Source organism: Anopheles coustani, chromosome 3 (genome assembly GCF_943734705.1).
Source record: "Anopheles coustani chromosome 3, idAnoCousDA_361_x.2, whole genome shotgun sequence".
Lineage (NCBI taxonomy): Eukaryota > Metazoa > Arthropoda > Insecta > Diptera > Culicidae > Anopheles > Anopheles coustani.
This window is the reverse complement of record NC_071288.1, coordinates 1,739,966-1,765,285: the sequence shown is the minus strand read 5'-3', so window position 1 is coordinate 1,765,285 and position 25,320 is coordinate 1,739,966. Positions and strand designations below refer to the sequence as shown.

General features: G+C 51.3%; 4 protein-coding genes across 4 annotated transcripts; 2 read left to right on the top strand and 2 right to left on the bottom strand.

Annotated features, from left to right (window-relative positions):
- The first annotated feature begins 299 nt into the window (after nucleotides 1-299).
- Nucleotides 300-1,950, top strand: LOC131260515 (uncharacterized). The gene is made up of 3 exons (XM_058262256.1): nucleotides 300-853; nucleotides 915-1,182; nucleotides 1,258-1,950. The coding sequence occupies exons 1-3, from the start codon at nucleotides 425-427 to the stop codon at nucleotides 1,812-1,814; spliced, it is 1,254 nt and encodes a 417-aa protein (XP_058118239.1). The 5' UTR covers nucleotides 300-424; the 3' UTR covers nucleotides 1,815-1,950.
- LOC131260103 (protein purity of essence) lies at nucleotides 1,885-20,028 on the bottom strand. The gene is made up of 11 exons (XM_058261768.1): nucleotides 19,899-20,028; nucleotides 19,636-19,733; nucleotides 18,992-19,425; nucleotides 15,918-18,485; nucleotides 15,352-15,854; nucleotides 11,365-15,263; nucleotides 10,933-11,258; nucleotides 8,950-10,875; nucleotides 7,948-8,892; nucleotides 2,388-7,896; nucleotides 1,885-2,313 (listed from the first exon to the last, which is right to left on the bottom strand). The coding sequence occupies exons 1-11, from the start codon at nucleotides 20,015-20,017 to the stop codon at nucleotides 2,195-2,197; spliced, it is 16,446 nt and encodes a 5,481-aa protein (XP_058117751.1). The 5' UTR covers nucleotides 20,018-20,028; the 3' UTR covers nucleotides 1,885-2,194.
- Nucleotides 20,029-20,262: 234 nt separating this feature from the next.
- On the bottom strand, nucleotides 20,263-22,147 carry LOC131258443 (uncharacterized). Its single transcript, XM_058259763.1, has 3 exons — nucleotides 21,830-22,147; nucleotides 21,463-21,768; nucleotides 20,263-21,393 (listed from the first exon to the last, which is right to left on the bottom strand). The coding sequence occupies exons 1-3, from the start codon at nucleotides 22,145-22,147 to the stop codon at nucleotides 20,524-20,526; spliced, it is 1,494 nt and encodes a 497-aa protein (XP_058115746.1). The 3' UTR covers nucleotides 20,263-20,523.
- A 360-nt stretch (nucleotides 22,148-22,507) lies between these two features.
- Nucleotides 22,508-25,146, top strand: LOC131272425 (GATOR complex protein WDR24). Its single transcript, XM_058274148.1, has 2 exons — nucleotides 22,508-22,668; nucleotides 22,736-25,146. The coding sequence occupies exons 1-2, from the start codon at nucleotides 22,563-22,565 to the stop codon at nucleotides 25,045-25,047; spliced, it is 2,418 nt and encodes an 805-aa protein (XP_058130131.1). The 5' UTR covers nucleotides 22,508-22,562; the 3' UTR covers nucleotides 25,048-25,146.
- The last annotated feature ends 174 nt before the right edge of the window (nucleotides 25,147-25,320 follow it).

Sequence of the window (25,320 nt, the reverse complement as noted above, 5' to 3'; positions counted from 1 at the left end):
TTGGCTTGTTGCTCAAGGTTTTCAAATATCAGGTGGTACAAATCGCTGTCAAGATTAGCGGCCAATGTGAATATAAAGAAGCGGTTAGTTCTTCCTGAAAAATCGCTTCTTTTTATTAGGCTCCAGCGATAGGTTCTGTAGCCACACTTGTCCCAGCTTAAGTTTGTTCGGAAATGTGTTCCCAAAATCGCTTCGATCGCTTGCAATTTGGTAAATGTCTAAAAAGCCTCTTCATTACAAATCTTGGTTTTGACATTAAGTTCACAAACAATCTACCTGACCTACTGGAACGAAAGAACTGCGTAAACAGACCACGTACTCGGTATTTTGAAAGTAAAAATAACAGCACTTTTAGAACTTTTTCGCAATCGATATCGGATTTGTACAATCGTGCATTCTCAGATTGATTTTGCAATCCGTGATCATGGAAGAAGACGACAACACAGTGCGTATTACGCATTACATCAACCCTCATTGTTTTTGGTACAAACCGGAGGCGTCGTACTTGCCGAACCATCACGAGAAGCAATATATGCAAAAATTCAATGAGGATTGTGAGCGGGAATTCGCCAACCGGGGATACCGTGGTTTCTCCTACAGCCCGAACAGTGAACTGAAAGTTGGCGACATGGTTGCCCAGCGAAATAAAGAGTTTCAACGATGGATAAGATGCGAGGTGGACGCGGTACTGATAGATTTGAGCGGCGCCGTTTGGCTGCACCTGTGGGCTGTGGACGAAGGTTTACCTATCAAGTCGTATGACGAACCTATTCAACCACTACCGGAGGCCTACATCAATCATCCTGCGCATGCTTTGCGCGGTGCAATAAGGAATATATTGCCTAGCGAAGTGGTAACTTAGCAGACCAAAGCAATTCGCATGAAATTCAATATTTTCTTTCCATTTCTTTTAGGCATATGATTACACGCAAGGCAAGAACGTACAGACACTTTCTCGGAAATGGTTGCAGGGAGCGGTGTCAGTACTGCAAACTGTCTTCGATGATGCCTTAAGTGTGTCGCTAGTGGTGCATGCTCGTGTTAAACTGAAGAAAGAGGTGGTCCATTTCGTCGATGTATCTTTAACGATGCACAACAACAAATCTTACAACATAGTGAACATACTTACAACCGGCTGCTCGGATCAGGTAACGATCAGCCCGGATACAGAGTTTCTCAAAGGTATAATACGCGGACTACGTCCCTTCTTTACATCGTTACATGTACCCTAACAACGTGAAAATTACTTTGTTACAGTCATTACCACGATAAAGACGCTCGATATGGTGCGCTTTCAAAACAACGAAGGCATCGACAGTGCAACGCGACATAAACCTGGGTCCCTACTAGGTCACGGTGTTCTATCGACGTTGAATCAAATCTCAAAACCAACTACTGACCCGAAAGTGCAGAATAAAGTAGAAGATTGGTTTAGTCGAAACATGGAAGCCCAACTGGCTATCAAAGAGGAAACAGCGTTTGAACGTTCTATGGACGACATTGAAGCGTGCAAGTCTGGCGAGGATAGCGCTGCGGAGGAATTTGACTCCTTTGATCAGCTAGCAACTCGAGCGGAGATGGCCGAAGAAAATCCTATTAAGATGACGAACGTCGGCGATGAACGTGATTCAACATCAAACACCATGTCATCGGTGGATGAAACATCTTTTTTAAAGCGAAAATTAAGACAGTTGCAGGCAAGACAGAAGCAGCTGGAGCTGGAGAAGCCAAAGTTACCGCCCATAATTGGTCCCGCGGGATGTTCGGTGAAGTTCCTATTGGACAGCGCAAATGCACGCAACAAAAAATACTAACTGGTAACACCAGCACGCTTCCTTTGGTTTGGAATTAAAATCTTTAAGGACCACATGAATTGCCTTACAAATTAATAACCTGTTATATTGATTACAGCATGAATTATTTTATTGAATAAATATCGCTAGAAATGGATTACAATTTATTTCCATAGCGTAAAAGCCGAAAGCATTGATCACTTCGATCACTCGTTCTACATTCAATACCAATTTTGAAGTGAGTTACTATAGCATAAACCATTGCATGGAGTGTGATCCTATTTTTTGTTGTTGTTGTCGTAATATAATGTGAATAAGGGGCGATTAGGTTCTACTGTGCATTTTGTTGCACGATAAGTTTCCGATTTTTTTCCATTTTCGGAGCTGTTCCGCAAAGCTGTTTATTCCGCGCTGCTGCTTGGTCCCTCGGCTGTGCCAGAGGACGCTCCACCAGGAGAGGGAAGTGCTTGCAGGACATCCTCCATCCAACCGTCTGGATTTTCAATGTCTCCAAGAAGACCTAGAGAAAGAGAGGGGTAGAGAAAACGATAAAACGACGAACACGACGTGGAGTGGAGAAAACCGTTAACATACCAGCAACATCACAAAACTCGCCAAATGATGCGCACGGTAGGTACTCCTCGGTGAACGTTTGCAGCGTGCTATCGGCCGTCTTGAGCAACGATTCGTCGTTGCGGCGGATGTAGTTGAACAACGATATCGGCCAATCTTCGTCCTTCGGCGTGGTGACGGTGCGGAACAGGTTGCGATAGAGCAAATCGTTGAGCCCCCAGAACATCAGGTAGGGCTTGTAGATAGCGTAGTCCTTCGGGTGCTTGTCGTTGGCCGGAGCGAGGAACTTACACACCGAGTTCGGGCTGACGTGACGTGCGTGGGCGACCGTGATCAGGCGTTTCAAGTGCACCAGCTTGTGCCGCGCCCAGACCGACGGAGTGTGAAGCGCTAGCGACATGGTCAGCAGGTAGAGTGGACCTTCCGCTTCGTAGGCGCTCTCGAGCCAGCGTTCCGATGGCTTCTGGCCGATGTACCCGCTGAGGATCATTTCCTCGCGCGAGTACGACCGGGAGGAGAGTAACGTGTAGAGCCCGTAGAACAGCAGGTACGGTACGAGGTGCATGTTCGACTGGGGGCCACCACCGCCGGCGTCCTCATGGAAGCTCTTTTCCTGGGCGAAACGCCACAGAAGCAGTTTGAGATCGTGCATCGAGCTGGCGAAGGTGATTTCACACCGTTGCGTACATTCCTGCATGTAGTTGTTGTGGCGTGCCATCGACGATGAGAAAGAGGACTCACTGACTTCCGGGCCCCACAGGGGTAGCAGGCCATTGCAGCGCGTGTTGGCGTTCTGGAGCGAGGCGCTCTCCCATTCGTCGCGAGACCGTGCCAGCCTGATCGCGTTCATGTGGCAGTCTACGTGTACCACGTTGAAGTGAGTCACCGTCGTGTAGCCGATCGTTTTCTTCTGCTTCATCTCGAAGTCCTCCACGTTGGCACGCTTGGTGAAGGTGTAGATGCCGAGCACCTTGTTCGGCTGGCAGGCGTACCCTTCGCGACAGATGAAGCACGCTAGGCCCGTTTCCTCGCGCAGCTTCTCGATCTGCGACAGGATGGAACCCTTCGCCGTCACCTGACCCTTCTCGTTGGTGCGCATACCGAGCGCGTCCAGTTGCTTTTCGCGCGTCGCCATCGCCAGCCGCTTCTTCTCGGCGCGGGTAAAGTCGCGCACCTCCTGCACCCGCTTGGCCGTGGCCGGTTCGGTGCAGAGCGCTTCCAGCAGGTTTTCCGCCAGCGAGCCCACGTGCTCGTCGCTCGATACCTGCTCCAGCCGGTGAATGATAGGTATGATGTCCTGCGCCACCGCCAGCTGGGTAGCCTCGTGCTTGGTGGCAAGCCCCGTGAGGAAGCGCAGAATATACTTCAGCGACGCACGCGAGATAAACTCCTTCAACTCGTCCGAGTCGGTGCGCAGCAGCGTTGGCTTTACACAGGGCGCATGCACCGTAATGTAAGCCAAGGCTTTCTCCACGATTCCCAGCCCCATGATGTAGTCCTTCAGGGTGCCTCCGATGGAGTTGTGCTCGATGCCGGTCGTCAGTACGCAAAATAGTTCCATCTTAAACTCCTCCTCCGCATTACGCTCCGCATCGAAGCGGTCGAAATCGAACACCGCCCGGAAGTGTTCGCACAGGAGGGCCATCTTGATGTCGTTGCCGTACACCAGGGCGGCCAGCACGCGGATCAAATGTCGCAGGACCGACGGGTTGTAGCGCACGTTGGAGCAATTCGTACACGACAGCAGCGCCTGCACGTACTCTGGCCCGCCGAACGTCAGCGAGAACTGCAAAAACGTGTCCAACGTATCGGAGGCCGCCTTCGAAAGAATCGTCTCCATGATCTCGAGCAGCTGCTCCGTAACGGCCGACTGCTGCGCATCGCTTTCCGAACTCTGCAGGCAAAGCTGGAGCACCTTCAGCAGCGTATTGATGGCCCCCAGTTCCGGCTGACACAGCACCTCCTGGCAACGGCGAACCTTCACGCTGAGCAGGAACAACTTCAGCAGCACTTGCAGCAGCGTGCGCGATCGCGACACATTCTGCAGGCTGCCGATGCGTTCCAGCATCACCTTCAGCCCGTCGCAATCGGCCAGCACGTTCGCCATGCGGTACAGCTGTTCGTTGTCCACCTCTTCCTTGCTCTTGGCGTTCAGCGTCTCAATGAACTCCTCCGTAGCGTCGCCGAGCAGGCCGCGCATACGGTACACGATACGCATGCCGTCCCGTTCGCCACCTTCCTGCAGCCACACCTTCTTGTACACCTCCTTGACGGGCAGGTCCAGGCTAATGATCTTGTTATGCACCAACAGCTCCATGCCGTTGTCGTCGTCCAGCAGAGCCACCAGCTCGCAGTCGATGCAAATTTTGTTCTTCACATCCCGCATCAGTGGGCCGAGTCCCGCCTCGTTCGAGGGGTACGGGTTGCCCAGCATGCGCCCCTGAAGATAGTCCTCCTGCTGCGGATCCTTCTCGAGCGTCAGGAAAAATTCGCCCACGTCGTTCTCCTCCGGGTGTATGATGGAGCAGAGTCGCTCGAACATGAACACCGGCGTCTTGACGTCCGTCGTCGGCGTACGGCGTACCGTATCGATGCAGACCGCCATGAAAGCGGCCGTCTCTTCCTCGGTACCCGTCGTCATTTCCTCCAGCATCTCCAGAAGCTTCTCCTGAGCGTCATCGATTTGACGCGTACGTTGCACGATGAGCTTCCGCAGGTCCAGGTATCCCTGCAGCACCGGACCCAGCAGCTTCCCTTTGTACGCTTTGCGGATTTGCGCGTTGTCCAAGAACAGGGCCATCAGCTCCACTAGCTGGCGTAGGGCGTAACCTTGGGCCAGGTCCGTCGAGAGGGTGGTTTCCTCGAGGCAGTGGATCTTTTCGATTTCCACGGTGACGAGCTGGACGAGCAGCGACAGGACGCCCTTCAGCGCCAGATACTGCCGCCAGGGACTCTCGTCTGCCAGCATACGATATAGCGCTATAAATTCTGCGCTCGCCTCTCCGCTTTCGCCGACGTAGCGCAAGAATCCGGTCAGCAGATCAAGCAGCTCCCGCTTGCGTTCGTTGGTGCGACTGAGCGACGTTATAAGGGCACACGCTAGCTGACGGCCGAGGCGGGAGTTTGTGTTGAACAGAATCGGTTGCAACCAGGCAGCCTGCAGTTCCACCGGGATCGATGGGACACCCTTGGCTAGCGTCCTCTGGTGCCAACGTCTGCCGTACTTTTCCGACAGGTAAGCGTTTCTCACCACGGACCGCCGTTGTTCCAACGCCGTCCGGAACGCTGACGTTCCCAGTGGAAGCGACGAACCCTGTTGTCCTGCTGCTTCGTCTGCGCCACGACGTGGGGGCACCGCCGCGCTGGGGGTCGGTGGCATTCGGGCTTTCCAGGCCGCAAACGAGTGATTCGCATCGCCGGCGATCCATTTTTCATAGCTGACCGTAATTCCTTCGGTTGGCTGAACCGTGCAGAGGTCCTGCAGCTGCTGCGACACGTTCTGCTCGTGCTTATGGTGCGCCTGGTGATGTCTGCTGCTGCTGGCCGTCGCGAGCGGAGGACAAATCAGCGACTGGACGATACGCAAGCAGGGGTGTATGACGGCCGTTGCGGGACCGCGAGCGTCACGAGATGCCTGCAGGAACAGTTCGATTACGGTGCGCAACTTCGTTTCCCAGCAACTATCGTCCTGCCCGGTCATCGCTTCCAGAAGTGCCATCTCGTGGCGAACGGCCGAGTCCAGGCTGGCCAGTGGCACCGTACCGGAGAGGGCCATTTTGACACGATCCTGCAGCAGCTGACACAGGGCATCGGTGGCTTCTGGAAGATCGCGCGTAAGCAGGCACAAAAGCTGACGTACCTCGTCCTGCAGTTGGTGCGTTCCACGGCGCAGATTGTTCATGGCCAACTCCTGCACCAAGCCCTGGCTGCAAAGTCCCACTCGGCAGGCCATATTCGAGGCCATTGCGCGTAGCAGCGTGAGACACTGCTCGGTCGAGGCAAGCGCACAGCCATAGCATTTGTTCAGCGCGACGACGGGTGGTCTGTTCGGCGTAGTGCCCGAAGCGAAGCTGGCCGACATTGACGAGGGAAGTGGTGCGTCCAGCTGGCTGCGATCGTACGCCACCAGCTCCTTGCGGCACGCTTGCACCTTCTGGATGATCTTGCTCAGCTCTTCGAAGGTCGTCTTCGATTCGACGCAATACTTTTGCGCCAACAGCTGTATCACCTTGTTGACCTGCGATGTGCCACCGACAACCACCGCCGATGCACCGCCACTGACCGACGCGCCCAGCAGCGTCTCGTCTAGTACGCGGTCTAGCTTATGCTCCGACACCTTCTGCACGAGCAGCTCGAGAATTTGCTTGTTGTTCTGCAGCGCCTTGTACGACCGGTCGGCCTTCTCCAGCGAGGTGTGTATCGATTGGACCGTCTTCGCTCGGTCCTCGGCCGACTCGATCGGATCGACCGCGCAGCACGCTCGCCCGTAGATGCTGTAGTCGAACTTGGCGTACTTGCAGAAGCCGCACGAGTGGCACAGGAACGGATCCTTTTCGTCGTAGTTGATCGCGCGACATTTGTGGCACTGGAACACATTTTCGCCACAGTTTCCGCAGACTCCAGGATTGGCCGGCACGACCGCACTGCAGCGCGGACACTGCAGACTCTCGCTCGATCCGCTGACCGTTTCGTAGAAATCGGCATACTCGATCATCAGATTGCAGGCCGTGATCGGCAGCGAAAAGTCGATCTTCACGTCCGTCTGTCCCGACTGCAGCGTTACCTTGCGCGCCTTGTGCCACATCAGGGGGCGATTTTTGAGCTCCACGACCGCCTGCACCGTGCGATTGTTGTAGTAGATGTTGATGGTCCGCACCATCTTCGCGCGCTTCAAGTCGGCAATTCGCAGTACGATCTTCGAGATGGTGTGGCTCTGCACAAGCTTCACGATCGTCGTGGTCGTGGTAAACTTCGAGTCCACCTTCACCGTCGACAGCTTGATGTTGGAGAACGGTACCTCCGGATTGTTGCACACCAGGCACGGTTCCGATTCCAGGTAGAACCCTTCAAGCTCCAGCACCTGCCCCAGTGCGGTGTAGATCGGAGCGTTCGGGTGCTTCGAGAGCAGCTCGTTCTGCTGCCTCAGTACCGACACGGCCTGGGCCGTGTAGCCGGGCAGCTTGTCGATCAGGGAGCGGGTGTTGAGCGTCAGGAAACCGAGCAAATCGACAAACTGCGCCGTTCGCTTCCCGTACGCTGGCAGCAGTGGCCACAGGTCCCAAAGGCATTGCAGGAGGGTCTCCTTGTGCAGGTCCGCGCTGTTTTCGTAGAACGCGTACACCAGACTGTGCGCCTGCCAGCGGATCGACGTGGAGTTCGTTTCCAGCAGGAAGCTTCGGATGAACTTGCTCAAATTGGCCGGCGCGATCTGGTTGAAAATTTGTACCACCAGCGCGATGCAATGCGCCGGATCAAACTTGGACTCGGAGGGAGCGGCCGCCGTGTCCGATTCCTCCGACTTGTCACGATCCTTTCGGTCCTTCACCACTACCGACACTTTCATCAGCGGATCGACCGTCACTCCGGAGGAGGACGCTGACGCGGACTTCAGAGAAGGCGGAGCTTGCACGACCGCCGCACCAGTCGGATTGCAAATTGCCGACTGCAGCAGCTGAAGAATGATGGTTGATACGCCCTCTTCGAGCTGGTACGTGCTGATGTTCAGCAGCGAGGAAAGTATGTCCGCGTTGCGCACGCAGAACTTCTGCCAGTTGCCGGTGCGAATCGAGGCAATCTCCTGGCAGGCGCGGAAATGTTCCGTCAGCTCAACCAGCGCGTCGTAGCTCAGAATCGTTGTATGCGTGCTGCTGCCGGTAACGGATGTCTGTTCGCAGCACTTCTTGACCGCCTTCATGTGCGTATCGAGCGAGTGGAGGTCGCGTAGTTGACGATATTTTTCCTTGCTGCCGCAAATGTACAGCAGCAGCTTGCGGACCTGGCGCCGAAGGACCGGCGATTGCATGTACATCATGTACTCGCACAGCGTTGCCGTCATGTACTCGCACAGCGAGTGATACCACTCGTGCGTCGATGGGTGCCCCGAAGAGAGCTTGAGGATCTGGTACGGCAAACGCACGGCCATCTCGGTCAGGATCTGTGCGTACATCTCGAACACATCGTTCGAGCCTTTGGGGAAGGGGCGCGCGAAGAACGGCTGCATGTCCGGTACGATACCGTAGAGTGTTGGCTTGAGCAGCACGTTCGAAGTGGCACTACTGCCGGAAGCGGTCGCAGCACTTCCACCGGCGGATCCACCAGCGGAAGAGGAATTCGATGCGTTCGAAACAGACACCAATGCAGGTAACGCTGCTGCGGTTGCCGGGTCATCGCCCGAGGTCGTGGTCGGGGCGTTTTTCCAATGTGGTAAAAATGATTCCATTATCATCAGGCAGTACGGAATCGCGTTGTGTTTCATCAGAGCGTTCGCGGTGGCCTGCGCCACATACGTGGCGTTGTCCAGGGTCGCCTGGCTAGCTGAGCGATCGACACCGGCAGCACTGCTGCTTGCGGCGGCGGCGGCGGCGGCGGCAGCGGCGGCGGATGATGATGATTTCGACTTCACCTTGCCCATGAGCACGCCGATCAAACGTAACACAACGAGCTGCACTTCCGTCTTTGGGCTACGGTTGGCCATCAGGTAGAGCTTCGTCGATGGAATCTCGAGACGATCAATCAACGCTTGCAGCAGACGGTTGAGCACTTGTTGATCTGCTTCCTGCGAACCTTCAAGGTCGGAAGTAAGCATCAGAACGACCTGCATGAACGGAATACACTGAGCGCCAGTGACTGTATCCAGTGCGGAAAAGTTATCGACCATTTGACTGAGGATGGAGAAGCGTAGGACATGCAGTTTTCTCGCGTTTTCTGCACCACTGTCCGTCGTCGTCTCGTTCGACTCGGCTGCGGTCGCTTGGGGCGCCGGCGGTGCGGCAGAGGAAGTCGATGCTGCCGGACCGGACGACGTTTGCGGCTGCATCTGATCCACCACGGAGGTGCGTGGAGGCGACGGATTCGGTTGTTCCTCGTAGGTTGAGCTTCTGCCCGAGGTGCCGCCGATGCTTTCTACTCCACTGCAACCACTCTCCGATCCGCCACTGCCGCTACCTGCATGCTCACCAGCCGGAGAAGTGCGCAGGGTCGACCCTTCCGTAGCAACGTTCGATATTTCGTCATCGTCCGAGCCACCGCCCGAAGCGTTTGATTCCGCGTTAAACGATGACCCACCGGCAATGGCTGCCGCCAGACCCTGCACCGCCGCCGGGTTTCGATTGCGTCCTTGATAGTTCGCGATGCTCTGCTGAAGCAGCTGCAGATCAGCCTCGTTATCCTGCAGGCTCAGCGCAATTGCGATCTCCATGATTGTGTCATCGTCCGCATCCGGTGTTTCGAGCAGTTGCGGAAAACCCACTCCGAGCAGCGTTTCCAATGACGCCAGCGCCGGATGGCCAGCACCCGGTTCTAGTCCGAGTGATTCGATAGCATCTACTTCTTGCATTCCACCGACCGCTGCGGCGGCAGCTGCTGCAAAGTCCTCGTTCGCCTGGCCACTTGGACCAGCACCCGCGCCAGAGCCACCACTTCCACTTGCACCACTTGATGATGGTCCGGCAGATGATGATGGTCCACTTTGTACAGATGAAGACGCAGGAGCGGAAGCAGCAGCAGCAGCAGACGCCGCTGAAGATGTCCCTGATGGTCCCGCCACTGCCGACGGGGTTGGAGTCGAGCAAACGGGGGGGCTTTCGATCAGTACGACCTTGCGTCGTTTTACCTTTGGCCGCAGCAGGTGTATCATGGCCTGCTTTGCACTGTGACTAATGATCGGCGCTGCGTCTAGTAGCAGCTGCACGAACAACTTCGTCATCCGGTCGACTTGTTCGGCATCGGCCAGCGCGAATGCGTAGATGATTTCGACCAACGAGTAAATAACCGCCTCCACGTGGCAAAGGCCACGCTTGACTATAGCTATCGGTTCCTCGAAGGCAGGCGTAATGCGATACAACTCTTTCATCAGTACCATTATCAGTGGCAGGATGTCCATCTGCTGGTCGGCGCAAATTTTCGCCATAGCCTGTGGCCGCTGGATGGCGATGCTACGCATCATCAAGACTGCGCGGTAGAACTCTTCCGGATCGACATCGCCGCACTCGGTCGATTCGTACATTTGCTTCAATTGGTTGTAGATGTGGCTCAGGATCTCCTTGTCCATGTACGCATGGTACGCGGCCTTGCTCTGATGACAGGTCATGAGCACATTGCGTGCATTCTGCTGCACCACGTTCACCGTGGGGAAAAGTATCAAATTCGTAGCCACGTCGACCGCCGTCTGGCGATAATTGTCCTCGCATCCCGGACCACCGAGCAGTGAAATGCCACTGTCCAGTACGTGCAGCATGCTGGAAAGCATACGGTCGAGTGAGGTCATGTACATTCCGTAGGTACCGTTCGCCTCGTTCGTGGCGCCACTTCCATCGTTGCCATTGGTGGCGGCCACCATTTGCCCGACGCTTCCCGATGCACCATTACTCGACGGACCAGCACTTCCACCACCACCACCACCGCCGGCGACGTCTTCTGCCTCCTCGGGCCATCCGAAAACGTCCTTCGTTTTGCCGTAAATCTTGATACTATCGAGAATGGTGATTTGTTCCGCATCCGCCGATGGGCCAAAGTGGATGCTAAGCTTTTTGTCGCACTGCAAACTTTCCTCTCGCGTTAGCGGGATGTCGAACCAGCGGGCCCGCACAGCCGTAGTCGTGACCGATCGGCCCAGAATGGTCACACGATGTGGAGCTTTCATCACATCTTGTGATCCGATTTGAATACGGACGCCTGTAAAAAGAAGAACGAGCAATACATTTAAATAGAATAGATCTGTTTTGGAATAATGCCGTAAGGAGAACAATTCGTAAAAATGGTTTGGATAAACGGATCTTACCTGTGATGACCAGGTTCTGATCATTGTTGATGACATCGAGAGTGAATCCGGTCGATTTAGTCGATGTTACGTACAAGCCGGTTGAGTTCAGCCGATGCTTCAGATGTTGCGTGTTGTAAATCTGCAGTAAATCGTTACCGCCATACTCAACTTCGTTCATCAGGGTGCAGTGTTCGAAGAAATCGATCGGGAAAACGGGTGCGGAGCCGGTGCCAGCCTTTCCCGATGCCGACGAGGATGAACCGCCCGAGCCTCCGTGGTTGGCATGTTTGCCGGATTTTTTCGATTTTCGAGCCGATTTACCGTACAGCACTCCACCGCTACCGAGTGCCGTCTGTTGCAACCCGATCGGCTGCACTTCCGGCGAAAGCCAGTAGCCCGTGTTTTCCGGGTGCGCCGCATAGATACGCAGACTTCCATCCTCGCACAGCAGAATGAGGGTCGTTTTTTCGACGCCCGAAACACTGTGCCGAATCGCTACCATGTCCATAATTTTTGCCTTCGCATTCTGCGCCTTGATCTCCTGCGCCATGTAGCCGTCCGGTTTGATCATGAAGATGACCGGATTGTTGAGGTTCTGCATCATCGCGCAGACCAGCCCCGGGTGGCCGGGAATTTCGGTCCACTGGCAGAGCGGCTGGGTCGTCGCCTTGGAGAACAGCTTCGAGCTCGGGTTGCACACCAGATTGATGACGCACTTGACGCCCTCGTTGATGTCTGTCAGCGGGGCCATAAAGTTGCGCCCTGCAGTGTAGCTGAAGAAGAGCAGCTGCAACACGTGCGAGTAGTAGATGGAAACACCTCCCGCCAGGATCTGGTTGTTGTCGTCTGTGATCAGCGGATGGTCGAGCTCGAGGGTGCTAGTTACGTAGAAGGGCCCATGCTTGGCTAGACTTTCGGCGCTCAACGGCTGCGTGTAGATGTAGCCCAGGGAGGACATGATCAGCATATGGTACGTGCCATCCGCGTCGTACATGAACGTACAGTCCCGAATCTTGCCGCTCGGAACAAGGAAGTAGTACTGCGGGCTGTAGCTGTCCTCGGCCAAATCGTATATCTTCACAAAGTCCGCCGTCACCAGGGCCAGCTTCGTTTGCGACGATGGAAGCCAGATGGCGCGCTTGATAAAGTTGCCCGTCTCAAGTTGCGGCGTCAGCACGATGTGATCGGTTGCCGTGCCCGAGCTGGTGAAGGTAAGAATGTGACACTCCTTCAGTCCACACACGGCGAGGAAGTCTTCGTTGGCCGGATTGGAGGCCAACGAGAGCACGGTGCAGGGAACCGGAGCCGATGCAAGTCGGGTGAGCGTTAGCTTTCGCTTCGCCGCGTCCGCCTGCTTCAACAGCGCCGATAGCTGTAGGATCGTAACCTTGCCCTTCTCATGCGAGATGGCCAACTGCTGTCGCTTACCGTGCGGCGATGCTAAGCAGCAAAGGGCCACGCGGCGCACCATGTTGTTCGACAGGAGCTGTTTGATCGTTTGGCCCTGTTCGCCGGAATAGTTCATGCGAACGTTTTCAAACGCTCCCTCCTGCGAGCCGAGCGTAGCGATCATGATTTCATCGCTCAGAACGTACGACTTTTCGGGCCGATGCAGTCGCTCGATAGCGCTCTTCGCGCGCCAGAAACATCCGACCGGGGAGTAACGCGCGCAGTGATCCTTTATCGTTGGCATTAGCGTGTTAAAGAACGCCAAGATGCACCGCACCACTGTCTTCCACTGGCCAGGGTTATTGAGTGCTTCCCGGGATGATTCGATGATTTTCATCAGTTGTTGCTCCTTCTCGGACGTAAAGCCTTGACCTGCACGGCTCGTGCCGGAACCACTTTCGTGCGAAGGACTCGACGCACGACGCCGTCGGATGGAACTGCCGGCAGTCGTAAGCAGGACGCTATCGGCATCCGAAGACCTAGGCAGCAGCGAGCCAGCGGCAGATGACGAGCCGAGGATCGACTCCTCTCCGTGTCCCGAGGCACTGCGCCTGCTTAGCGCTTGACAGGACCCGTCCTCCTTGGCGCCACAGTCGCAGAAAAAGTTTCCATACTTCGCATAGCTGATGTCGTGGTTTTTGTGGCACACGCGTGCACAAACCGAGCACACGCCGACCCCATCCACCATCTTGCACGTGTGACAGTAGTACCAGTGTTGGTTCATAAAATCTTTCTGCGTGATCGAAAACGTGCATAGCTTGTTGCCTAGACTATCTTCGTCCGAGTCCTCTACCGTGCTTTCCTCCTCGTCCACTCCTCCGGTCAACTCTTCCAGGATATCGTCCGCCTCGAGCGGCGATTCGTCGTCCCACGGTGGGCTGAACGTGCGGCTTCCTTTCGTACCCAGCCCAACCAGTAGATCGTTCATATACTTCAGTATCGCGGTCACGTTGTTCAGTTGGATCGCGGCCCTCCACCCACTGGAGCCGCTCTTCCCGGCATCCAGTACTTGCCCACGGCAAACGTCCAGCCAGTCGATGGCGGCGGCAAAAAGCAATGCATGGCCACGACCTTTACCCGCATCCGCCAGCGTTATCATCACTTGCAGTAGGTCGGAAAATTCGATCGCTTCCTGCGTCGGCGAGAGCAGATTGTGGCCGATCTGAATGAGTGCCTGAAACAGTGCCTCCGACACGGACGATGAAATGCGGTTCTCCACCACGATATACTTTACGAGCGATTGCAACAGCTTCCCATTTCGTTCCAATGCCTCGCCTGACGCCTCGTCCATAGGACCTCCTTTGCCACAGCTCGTAGCGGCCACTTGCCATCCTCCGCTTCCTCCTTTCGTCATACATTCATAGTCAATATCCATCGCGTCATGTTGGTCCGCTTCCGTTGTAGTTGGGGCGTTTGCGGCGGTGGTAGTGGTTTCCGAAACGCCCGCTCCACCATTGACGGCCGCCGTTTGATCGGTCATACTTGGCATCGCTGAAACGGTGGCCATGTTCGTCGGCGTCGGCACATTGCTAGAGTTGTTCGATGCATTCGCCGTCAGACTGATGCCTCCCGGACCGAGCAAGATGTGGCTTAGCCAGCTCTTCAAACGGGCACTATCTGTATTCGCCAGATCGCCGATGCAGATGCAAAGCTCCTCCTCGTCGAACAACGCGTCGAGCTTTTCGGCCGCCAGAAACAACTTTTCGAAAAACTGCAACACCCGCGTAGAGTACGCCTGCGAAATGTTCGTACCGGTGAAGGAGAGCAGAATCTGCACCAAGTTGCCGGCCTTCGATTCGTAGAAAAAGTTGCGCATCGCGCGCAACCCCATCGGCTTGTCGAGCAACGATTCCCAGTACTTGAGAATACTACACAGGACCGATTCGTCGATGTTTGTCGAGCGACCGGTTGCGCAAAGGTCGGTATACTCGATCAGAAACTGGTAGCTGTGCCGGATGATGTTCGAAAAGGCAGCCAGTTGATAGGCCTCACAGTTGCTGTCTCCACCCAACAGTGACTCCAAACACTTATGGATCGAACCGTACAAGTACTCCGTGCGGAGATCGAAAATCATCGGTATGAGGATCTCTTTCAGGCGCTCGTCCAGCTTCGCGTCGTCGTAGTTCAACATGTAGTAGATGAGGTTTACGGCCGACTTCAGCGAGTTCTTCAGCGACAGCAGCACGGAGAAGGAAAGATGTTTGGAAAGTTCCGTCAAATGTGCATCGATGACGGTGAGCGTGTGCACCTCTACGGGGAACGAGCCGCTGGCGAAATTATCCTCATTTACATTGAGTAGATTTTTGCGCCAATCAACCGTTATTATGTCCTTATCGTGGCCAGTGATGCAGGCCACCAATTGCTGGGCGAGATCTGGACAGAAGGGATTTTTCGTGCCAGCGATAGCGATCAGCGGTTCGATCAAGCAGGAAGGTATTTGCCCACTCAAATTCTGGAACATGGTTTTACTGAAATGAATGATAGTAAACCGATTCATGTTAGTAAAATCCAAACACTCGGGTAAATAATAAGTACCGAAACAAATTTCTCTCTTACTAGGTTGCCTCCCGAACAATTTCAACAGCATCCAACAGAGCGTGCATGAGGTTTTTCGTGAGCTCCACACGGGACACTTCTGATGGATTAGCGCCGGAAGAGCCACTCGATGGCGTACCAGTCCCCACGACGGACTGTCCCGCCTGAGTACCTGAAGCCGCCTGGGCAACGGATCCCGCGCTGCTTGTACTACCATCATTCGTTGCCCCTGCTCCGGTAGAAGGGACATTTATTACCCCTGTTGCTGCGGCAGATGTTGCCGTGTTGACGGTTGTTTTGTTTATTTTTACGTTAACTCCCTCCTTTTCAGCCCAACACACGGCGTACAAGTGCGATACCAAGCCGTCCAGAAGGATGATCTTCGAAAGCCGCGGTTGTTCGGCTGAAAAACTTTTTGCAAAAGATTCCAGCCCGAGCAGTGTCATTTTCAAGCTGTATTTCACGTCAGAAATGTGCTCCGTCAATCGGAGCCACATAGCCTCAGCTGACTGAGTGTACATGCCCTGCAGGAGTGGAAACATATTAGTCTAGCGTAGATAAAACTCATGCGTGTTTAGTGTAATTACTTGTTTTACGAGACTGTTCACGATCAGATAATGCGAATGGGTGATTGGATGCAGGCACCGGATGGACCACAGCAGGGAGTGCAAGTTCGGCGGTTTCTCCTGCATCAACGCTTCTACGTGCTGCGTGGATGGTGGGAGTCCGAGCAGAAGCTTCCAACATAGACTGAAACAGTAATGCACAGCACACAGTGTCTGGAAGGGAATGCGTGCCAGGCACATGTCCGTGATGCCCAAGATGTCGATCAACGCATCGATCAGCCATGGATACTTCAACTTGTCTGGAGTGCAAAGAATGAAGTTCCAGGCCAAACCGTCGAGTTTGAACTCCTGCTGCACCTTTGACTCGACCGTGGTGAGCGAATAAAATTTCGGTTTGACACCACCAACGCTGAACTCGTTTGCCAGCTTGCGATGTTTGTCCTCGATGTCTTTGCGGCAGAACGACATGAGTTTGGTTTTGTAGTTCACCAGATCGGCCAGCTTCTGCTCGCTGTCGAGCGTGAACACGCTGAACAAGTTCCAGCGCACCTGCTCCAGCAGCACGTTAGGAGGATTGTACAGGTGCTTCATGAGATACTCGAGGAAAAGTAGCAAACGCGACAGAAGCATGATCTGATGATCACGCAACGGTTTATCGGACGTCACGCTGCGGCAAACCTCCGAACAACGAATCACTCCACCGGCCGTCAGGAGAAGAATCGACTTTTTCTGCATCAGATTTAGCGAGTGGAACAGGAACAGCAGCAGCTGGGCGTGTTCTACATTTAGATCTTCGATTTCCGACTCATTTGGGATGGTCTGCGTCGAACACACACCTTCGACGAGTGTGTTGACAAGACGGTGCCATACGGATAGACAAGCAGCTTCCTTTTCCTGCGGGGGTTTCAGCAAAAGAATCTGCGCCAGGACGGCAAGCGTGCGAGAGTACACCTGCAACGGCCAAATGTTTGAGTCCTGCGTCCATGGTGACACACCAAGATGCAGCAGCAGAGCGGACTGGAGCGATTCGTTGAGGAGGGAGTTCGAAATTAAATTGTGCAGGTAGCGGCCAACTGCTCCGGCAAATTTGACCATCGCATTCTGCCACTGCAGGCAGCCGGAATTGTCCGGTTCGCCACGGGCAGAATCACGGTCGAGATCGCGTAGGATGTTAGCCATCAGCACCATCTGTTGCTCGCTGAGGCCTGTTTTAACGTACCGCACCAAAAAGACGTGATTTCCACCAAGCGACACATCAAAGAAGTTAAATATCACGGAAGCCAAATTGAGATACTCGTGCGGTTCGTCCTTCGCCGGCACGAGCGTAGTTCCATGACGCCCTTTTTCGTCCTTGTTTTCTTGCTCCTGCGAGTCGGTCATTTCTTCGTTCGCTTCAGGGGAAAGGGTTTCCTTGAACCATAGGCCCAGATAGCTATCGCTGTCCTCTTCCTCCGGTTCACTTTCCTCCGAGCAAGAGAATGTATCATTGAAGTAAGTTGTCGAATCACTGTAGCTCATTGGCTCGCCATCGTTGTTGCTTTTGGTGTTGATACGACGGAGCGTGCAAGCTTTGCGATACGAAACCGTAGCCAGGAAGGTTAGCAGCTGCTGCAGTGTAGCACTGTTTAGCACACGGACAACGCGCTGTATGGATGTGTACTGTCCAAGAATATCGAACCCGGCTGATTCGATGCTACTGTACTCTTCTTCGTCCGTACGCGAATCTATCTTCAGATCGTCAATCAACTCTGTGAGCAGCGTGATGCTGTGGCGTGCGATGGCCGCATTTAGCACACCGAAGCCTTGCTGCACCTTGAAAAGATTCACGCGCAAAGCGGGCGCAGGTTGCGCAGTGGATGCCATCTGCGGTACATCGAGCGTTTTCAGTGGGCTTCGCCCTTTCAGATTATCTTCCGATGCCTTTGCCGACGACACCGGAGCCATCTGTTGCTGCAGCCCGCTAGTGTTTCCCGATGCTCCCATTGTTCCTTGGATGCCGGAAATTAACAGCCACGCGCCCATACAGATGTGATTCTGATAAATGTGCGTGCGGGTTGATGCTTTCAGGCGGTTGCCGATCTTGGTGAAAATCTCCAACGCTTTGTCGACGATAACGCGTGCGAAGTCTTCTTCATCCTCGTTTTCTTTTTGTAACTGGCTACTGACTCCGCCTACCTGAGAGGACTGTGCTTGCTGCAGTTGGCTGGAAGAGGCCGACTTCTGTGAACCAGCCGATGCCATGGTAACAACACTGACAGCAGTCGAGGCCAGCACAGCGCAGTACAGTGCCGACATGGCACACTGTGACAGTAGGTTGATTTTCTTCGGCGTCAAAGGCTCGAGCAGCGGAAGTGACATAGCGACCAGCAGATTGGAAATGTCCGATTCCATATGACTGAAAGCAGACTTGACGGCGTTTGCCTCTGTGTTCGTGACCGGCAGATACAGCGGACGACCCAACATGGTGCACTCTTCGTACTTGAAGCGATATTTGGCCAACGTTGTTAGTGCCGTTGTGCACCAAGCGAGCAACGAATCACCGGCATTCATCAGTTGCATACACTGTAGATTTTGTTTGATAAACAGCTCCTAAATAAATTAAAAAAAAAACGAAGGAACGTTTAAACTTTTTCACTTGAACGCTTCATCGAATGTTCGTTTGGTCACAAGATTCTCAACACATTTAGCTCTAGCTTTCAATAAACTTCTAAGTTCTTGACATTTCTTCCACGTGGGTGTTTCGAAAGTTGGAAAGCATTGCGTTTTATGCTCAAGTGACAAATTTTCCAAAGGAACATTTACAGGATAAATTATACGGAATGGTTCTGGATAGCTATTGCAACAAACGACACATGTTCGGAAGATGTTGTACCAAATTCTTAAGCAAATTGAATGGAAAACATGACCACAGCTGGTTAAAACCAGTTTCCCCAAAGGGGCTGTTAGTAATTTTGAGCAAATTGGACAGATTGGCTCCATTGAAATATGCTTGCTAACAAAAACTGCCACAGCATGCTATTATCGTCGCTGTGATTTAAAATCAATGCAACCGAAAATATGTTAGTCAGATATTACTATGATTAAGGAAAACATACCGTACAATCGATCTGCTCATCGCTGAGGGCAACAAAAGTCAATGGCCAGCTGAAGAGCGGTTTCGTCAGCTGCTGTAAAATTGCCGTCGATAAATCTGAACGGGAACGTTTCATTTCCGCCTTCGGGCTGTCTTTATCGACAGAACCAGTCCCGGAACTACCGACGCTGCCACCGCCAGGACCACCAACCGATGATGTTTTACTGCCTGGGATTTCCGGATACTTCAGGTACTTCATGCCGGATACGGACAGGATAGATAAGCCCAAGCATGCATTGTTGGTGGCTTCTTCGGGCTTTTTACGTTCACATAGAGCCTTGAGAGCCATCAACAAAATGCTTGGCTTGCATGGAGAGGTCGTATCCAGGTGTTGAATTACATAACGGATTAAAATTGATGAAGCTTCCGTTAGTTGTTGAAGTTGTGCTTGCGATACTGAAATACATAAAAAAAAAGAATTAGATTTTTTTCGCAATTTTCATTTTTCGATTACATTTTCAACAGTGATTCAGTGTAATGCAATGTGTCAAGCAAAGATGACTGTGCAACCACAAACCTACGTCAACAACTGCAACATCCTTCGGAAGAAAAATCAATACAAGTATGGCCGACATTAGGTGCTCCGCAATGGGGCAATGTACTTACGCGAAGTGACCTGATTAGAGATGTTTTCGGCTGCCAATGCAACCAGATAATCGAAAAACTGCTTGTGAGAAGGTTCATGTTCCAGGATTTCGAATTCGCTAAGAGAGATGAAAAGAGCACAGTATTGCGTTAAAGTATCATCAGTGATTGCGTAGCAGAGTATTGAAAATGGTTGCCTCCTCCGTACATGATAGTGCGTGAAATTCGCAATCCAATTTACCAATCTCAAGGACCTCAAACACGGCACATAATGGTTTACTTACTTTTGTATGATGGTTTTTGCAAAATTGAGCACATCATTTTTGTTAACAGTTTCACTTGATGATGAAAGAAAAGGTTTTAAAACAGCAGCCCAGTCAGCTCCTCCCGAGTGAGCAGCCATCTTGGTACTTAATAATTTTTCCTTTTGACAGCACAGCCAACTTTGTCATCCCAAGGATCATCAAAAAATGTTGCCGGAGCTGTCAATTGGAGGATACAGTTATACTGTGGGGTTCAGAAGCTATACATTTTCAGTGCGGTTGCCGTGTTGCCAGGAAGACTTTGGTATTGGAGCGAACTAATAAATAGCTTTTAAATTCTGTTTCCAATACCTTTTAAGAATCAAAATAAACACACATTTCGATTTATCGTGTCACGTATTCTCACTGGTAAACGAACTGTATAAATAACAATTTTATTCCATTTTAACGGGGATTTCATTTTTAGAGAGCGGAACTTGAGCTTAGCTGGGAACACTGAGCAATGTTTACAAACCGGCAAATAACAGCCTGCGGCAAACCGGTGTCGGGAGTTTGTAAACAAAACACAGCTGATGCGATTGTTTACAGCTGGAATTTGTTTACGCGCAGGTCGACGTCATTCGTGCGCTGCTGATACCCCTTTAAATCAACCAAACCGTTGTCGTTTGGCTTGTTGATAGCGATTGAACGAAGAATTAGATGATGATGATGATGCCGATGGGTCGAAAAAATAACGGGATCTCTGGCCGGTCGTCGTAGGTTGCAATCCAGGTTGGGCCTTAAGTTCCATTAATCCATTCTGGACAATTTTGCCATTAGCGGACTTTTTCCAGCTAACAAGTCGTACAAATCCTTTACAACCGTCGATGTGGCTGCTGAAGAGTTTTCTTTTAACACGATCTTGACAAATGGGGCATTGCATTTCACAAGCATCCCGAGTAAACGGAATGGAACGGGAAAAACTAGCTATGAATTTATCGGCAGCACCAGAGCCAGTAGAAATGCCGTCATGCTCATCCACATCGACTGCGACGATGTCGGAGTTCACGGTAGAAATTATGCTCGGAATATCTGTTGTCAAATCGATCGATTCTTTTGGTGCAAGAGCAGTCTTGTACCGTCCACGTATGTTTTCTCGTTTTGGCAGCATGTATTTTACATTTACTGCATAACGAGTAGAGACAATTCCGTTCATTTTTTTGCTCATTTCATAAATTTTGTAAAATGTGCCTCCACAACTGTCTGCGTGCTCTTTCCACCATTCATTATGCAAACCCGGGGGCCCTTCAACTGATCGCACGATTCCGTGAAATGGTTTGTAGTTGTGGCAAATTCCTGTACAGCGGTACCACTCAGTTCGACAAACTAGACTGGAATCGTTCAGCTTGTGATTGAACGATATGTTTGTGTGGAGCATGGTGTTAAAGTGTATCATGATCTTGCGAAAATTTTCTCCATGTCCATTGTTCGGCTCTTTTGTTCCTTCCATTTTAAGAAAAGCGTGGATCATTTCATGCTAAAAAGAAATTAATAGTACGCATATCGCATATTGTTTCGACCATGATCTGTCGTTTTGCATACTTACTAAAATAATGCTGATTATTTGGATTCTAGGACGTAATGTCAGCAACGGTGCGTTCAAGGCAATGGTATACCTTCCTTCCTCATCGTTGAAGTTTCGGTTTGTACAGCTATTGCCCATTGATTCTGACCAAGTAATGGAGATTTTTTTGGCTTTAAAGCGGGACTGGAAAAATAGTTCATCGAACTTCTCGAAAACAGCACGAATATCCGGTAACACATCGATGAACTTCCATTCGAAAGTGTTATCCGGATCTACATACGTTTGAAGTTCTTCTATGAAATATTCTTCGCAATTCAGATCATTGGGCTAGAAGAGAAAAATGTCCGTCAATTATGGTAGCTTAGTCCGCAACGACACGCATACATACCTCTGCCCTGAAAATCTTAGGTTCGGAGCGAAATTCTTGATTTTTTTCTCGCTTAATGGGGACCGTGTTCGATTTAGAATCGATGGAAGGTTGCGAGCCTGCATCAGCTTGCAAAATAACGTCGTCGTCGCTATCCGACATCAGCTCGACTGCTTCTGCTTCATATTTCAATTGGAGTTCCACGGCTAGTTCATGGTCTTGCTGCACAGTCTTGACAAAACAAACATCGTCCTCATCAGAGCTGATTTCTAGAAGTTCTTTATCAAACTCGTCCTGTAAACGTTTGGCAAACATGTAATCTTCATTCTGATTTTCCATTTTAACACACAGTATATTTCATTGACATGCGAAGCACAACAAACATTTGGAAAACTGATTTACCAAAAGGCGCAAATAACTGACGCAAGCTGCCCAGTAAAAATGATATGACAGTAATTAGTAAACCAGGGAAAAGAAGAATGCGGTTGAAAATGAAAAAAACAAACGGCTAAGCTCATTTGTTGGAGAGATATATTTCTAACAATAAAGACTACTAAGTGTGAACATTTAATCTGTAAAAATTATTCAATATCGCCGGCCATCTATGGTGAAGAGTTTTTGGAAAGCAAATAATATTTTCACCGGGCTGCTGCCGTCATAATAGACTGATGTAAACAAATCATCTTGGTGAGAATCATTTTTGATAAGAGATTTCGGTTTTGATTCTGCATCAAATACGTAGTTTAGAAGAATCATGGGCGACACGAAAACGTGTTCTATTCGTATCTGCCAAGATGGGCATGCAAATGCATTGGCGCTAAACCGAGAGTGCACACAGATCGCTGTTGCTGGAAGAAGCCGTAAGTAGCGAATACCTTCTTCGAGAGCATTTTCGGTGTGGTCCTAAATGATATGTTTATGTTTCAGTATTGAAAGTATTTTCCATCGAAAATGATGGATTTACCGAAGTGTGTAATATGCGTGGAGGAAAAAATCAAAACCTCAGCTACTCATCGAACGACGTTGCGTGGAGTTCACTGGACACCAATATTCTTGCTACAGCAGCAACAAATGGTGTAGTGTCGGTGTGGGATCTCTCGAAATTTGGTCGACAGAAGCAGTTATTGGTGTACAACGAGCACGAACGGACAGCGCACTCGGTCGCATTCCATGGAACGGAAGCAAACTTCTTGATATCCGGCTCCCAGGATGGTACCATTAAATGTTTTGATCTACGCATGGATAAGACCGCAATCAATACCTACTTTAGCAACTCCGAGAGTGTGCGCGATGTAAAGTTTAGTCCACATGCTCCGAACACATTCGCAGCAGTGTCGGAGAACGGAACGGTTCAACTATGGGATATACGGCGCACCGATCGATGTACGGCACAGTTCACGGCTCATAGTGGACCGATTTACACGTGCGATTGGCATCCGAATCAGTCTTGGCTAGCAACAGGCAGTCGGGACAAGCAGATAAAGGTGTGGAACACTAACCCGAAAAATTCATCGCTGGAAACGACCAAAAACGTGTCACTTGAATACACGGTGCATACGATCGCTGTCGTAGGTAGGGTTCGTTGGAGGCCGGACAAAATGTATCACATAGCTAGCTGTGCCTTGGTGGTGGACAACAGTATCTACATATGGGATCTTCGGCGACCGTACATACCGTACGCTTCCTTCAATGAGCACTCCAACGTAACGACTGGAATAGCGTTCAAAGGAAACGATCGCCACGTGCTTCTTTCTACCAGCAAAGATTCAACCATATTTAAGCATGTGTTTAAAGACGCCAAGCGGCCAGCATTGCAGTCGAACCCGCAAGGGGCAAACTTTAATTACAAAGGCGATCTGCTGTACGCGTATGAAATGAAGCTGATTCCACCTCCAGCGCCGTCGAGTTTGCTGAGTCAAGGGACTGCTCTGTTAGGAGCCCGGCAGAAAACGCCTCCATCGGCAGACCAGTTTCACCTAGCCCGGTCAAACCTCACCAACTTTCTCACCAAAAGTCTCGGTGTGAACGAGAAGGACGTAACAAAAACTACCCTGCTGAAAGACTATCATGCCTTGAAAGGTTGCGCCAAAGAGTACATGCTGACGGGATCTTCCTTGACGGAGATTTGCTCACACAATGCAAGTGTAGCGAAGAAGTACGGTAAATCGAACGTAAGTTTTTTGTGGAATTTTATTAGTCAACTTTATGCGTATAGCTCGATAGCAAATGTTAAGTTAGAGCAGCGCAATTCGAATATAAGTCAGCACAATATCGGCCGTTTGATGGCACAACATTCTAACCAATCTAGTACCGGGCGTAGCGAGGATAGGGTATTGGGTAGTGGAAGCAATCCGAGCCTAGGAACAACACATGCCGTAAGCAACAACAGTACCGATGATTTTCTCGAGTTCTCCAATAGTAAAAACCCCGTTGAATCCCACGGTTTGGGACAAATTCTTTCCGTAGACATAGATCCGGGCAAGTGTGAGTTTGTTTTTGGCGAAACGGAATTAACATTCGACTCGGTCGATTGTATTAAAGGATTTCGGGACGGGTTCCTCTACACGGGGCCGCACGACCTGGTGAAGGATTATACATTTCCCACCTCGAACCTGATGAATGCACACGAGCTACATCACACACACCCTCGGAAGCATCTGGTGACGGAAAAGTCTCAGGAAACTTCGCCACCACCGAATCCGGCACCGAGCTTTTTGAAAATTTCCGACCACAACCCTACTCCCTCGATTTGGGAGCCACACCAGGTGCTGGCGGATTGTTTAACGTTGCAGACAGAAGTTGGCGATGTTCAAACGTCATCCTGCATCCTGATGGCTCTCGGAGAGCGGAGGCACAGCTTGCAGATAGACGAGTGTGTCCAGGAAAACTGGTTACTTTCGTATATCGAGCTGCTGCATCGGCATCAGCTGTGGAACGAAGCGACCCAGGTCATCAATTTAAGCTGGATTCGGTCGGTCTCGGAGCTCAATCAGCAGTCAACTACGATGTACACAAACTGTGGCCAATGCTCCAAGCAGCTGCTAAATTCCGTTGGCTGGTACTGCTCGCGGTGCAAATCTGCGCAAAGTTCTAAATGCAGTGTCTGCAATGGGGTTGTCAGGGGATTGTACGCGTGGTGTCAAGGATGTTCCCATGGTGGTCATTTGGATCATTTGAAGCATTGGTTTGCTAACAATTCAAAGTGTCCCAAATGTGGGCATTTGTGTGAATATGAATAAGCCTTTCAAGTGAAGTGAAGTTATTGTTAATTTTTTAGTTAATTGTTTTGCAGTAAACATTAATTCATTTGTTGATAATAATAAACAGTTTTGTAAGAATATTTTTGCCATTCTGAATCATACACGTAGATATTTTCCGAAACAAGCATAATGGTACTGAAGTAACAAATAAGTTAATATTACATGTTTATTACATATTAACCCATTTTCGAGGTTATTTTTTCAACAATAAGTTACCCGTGTTTCATGCATATGATCTCGTTCTAATTAGGA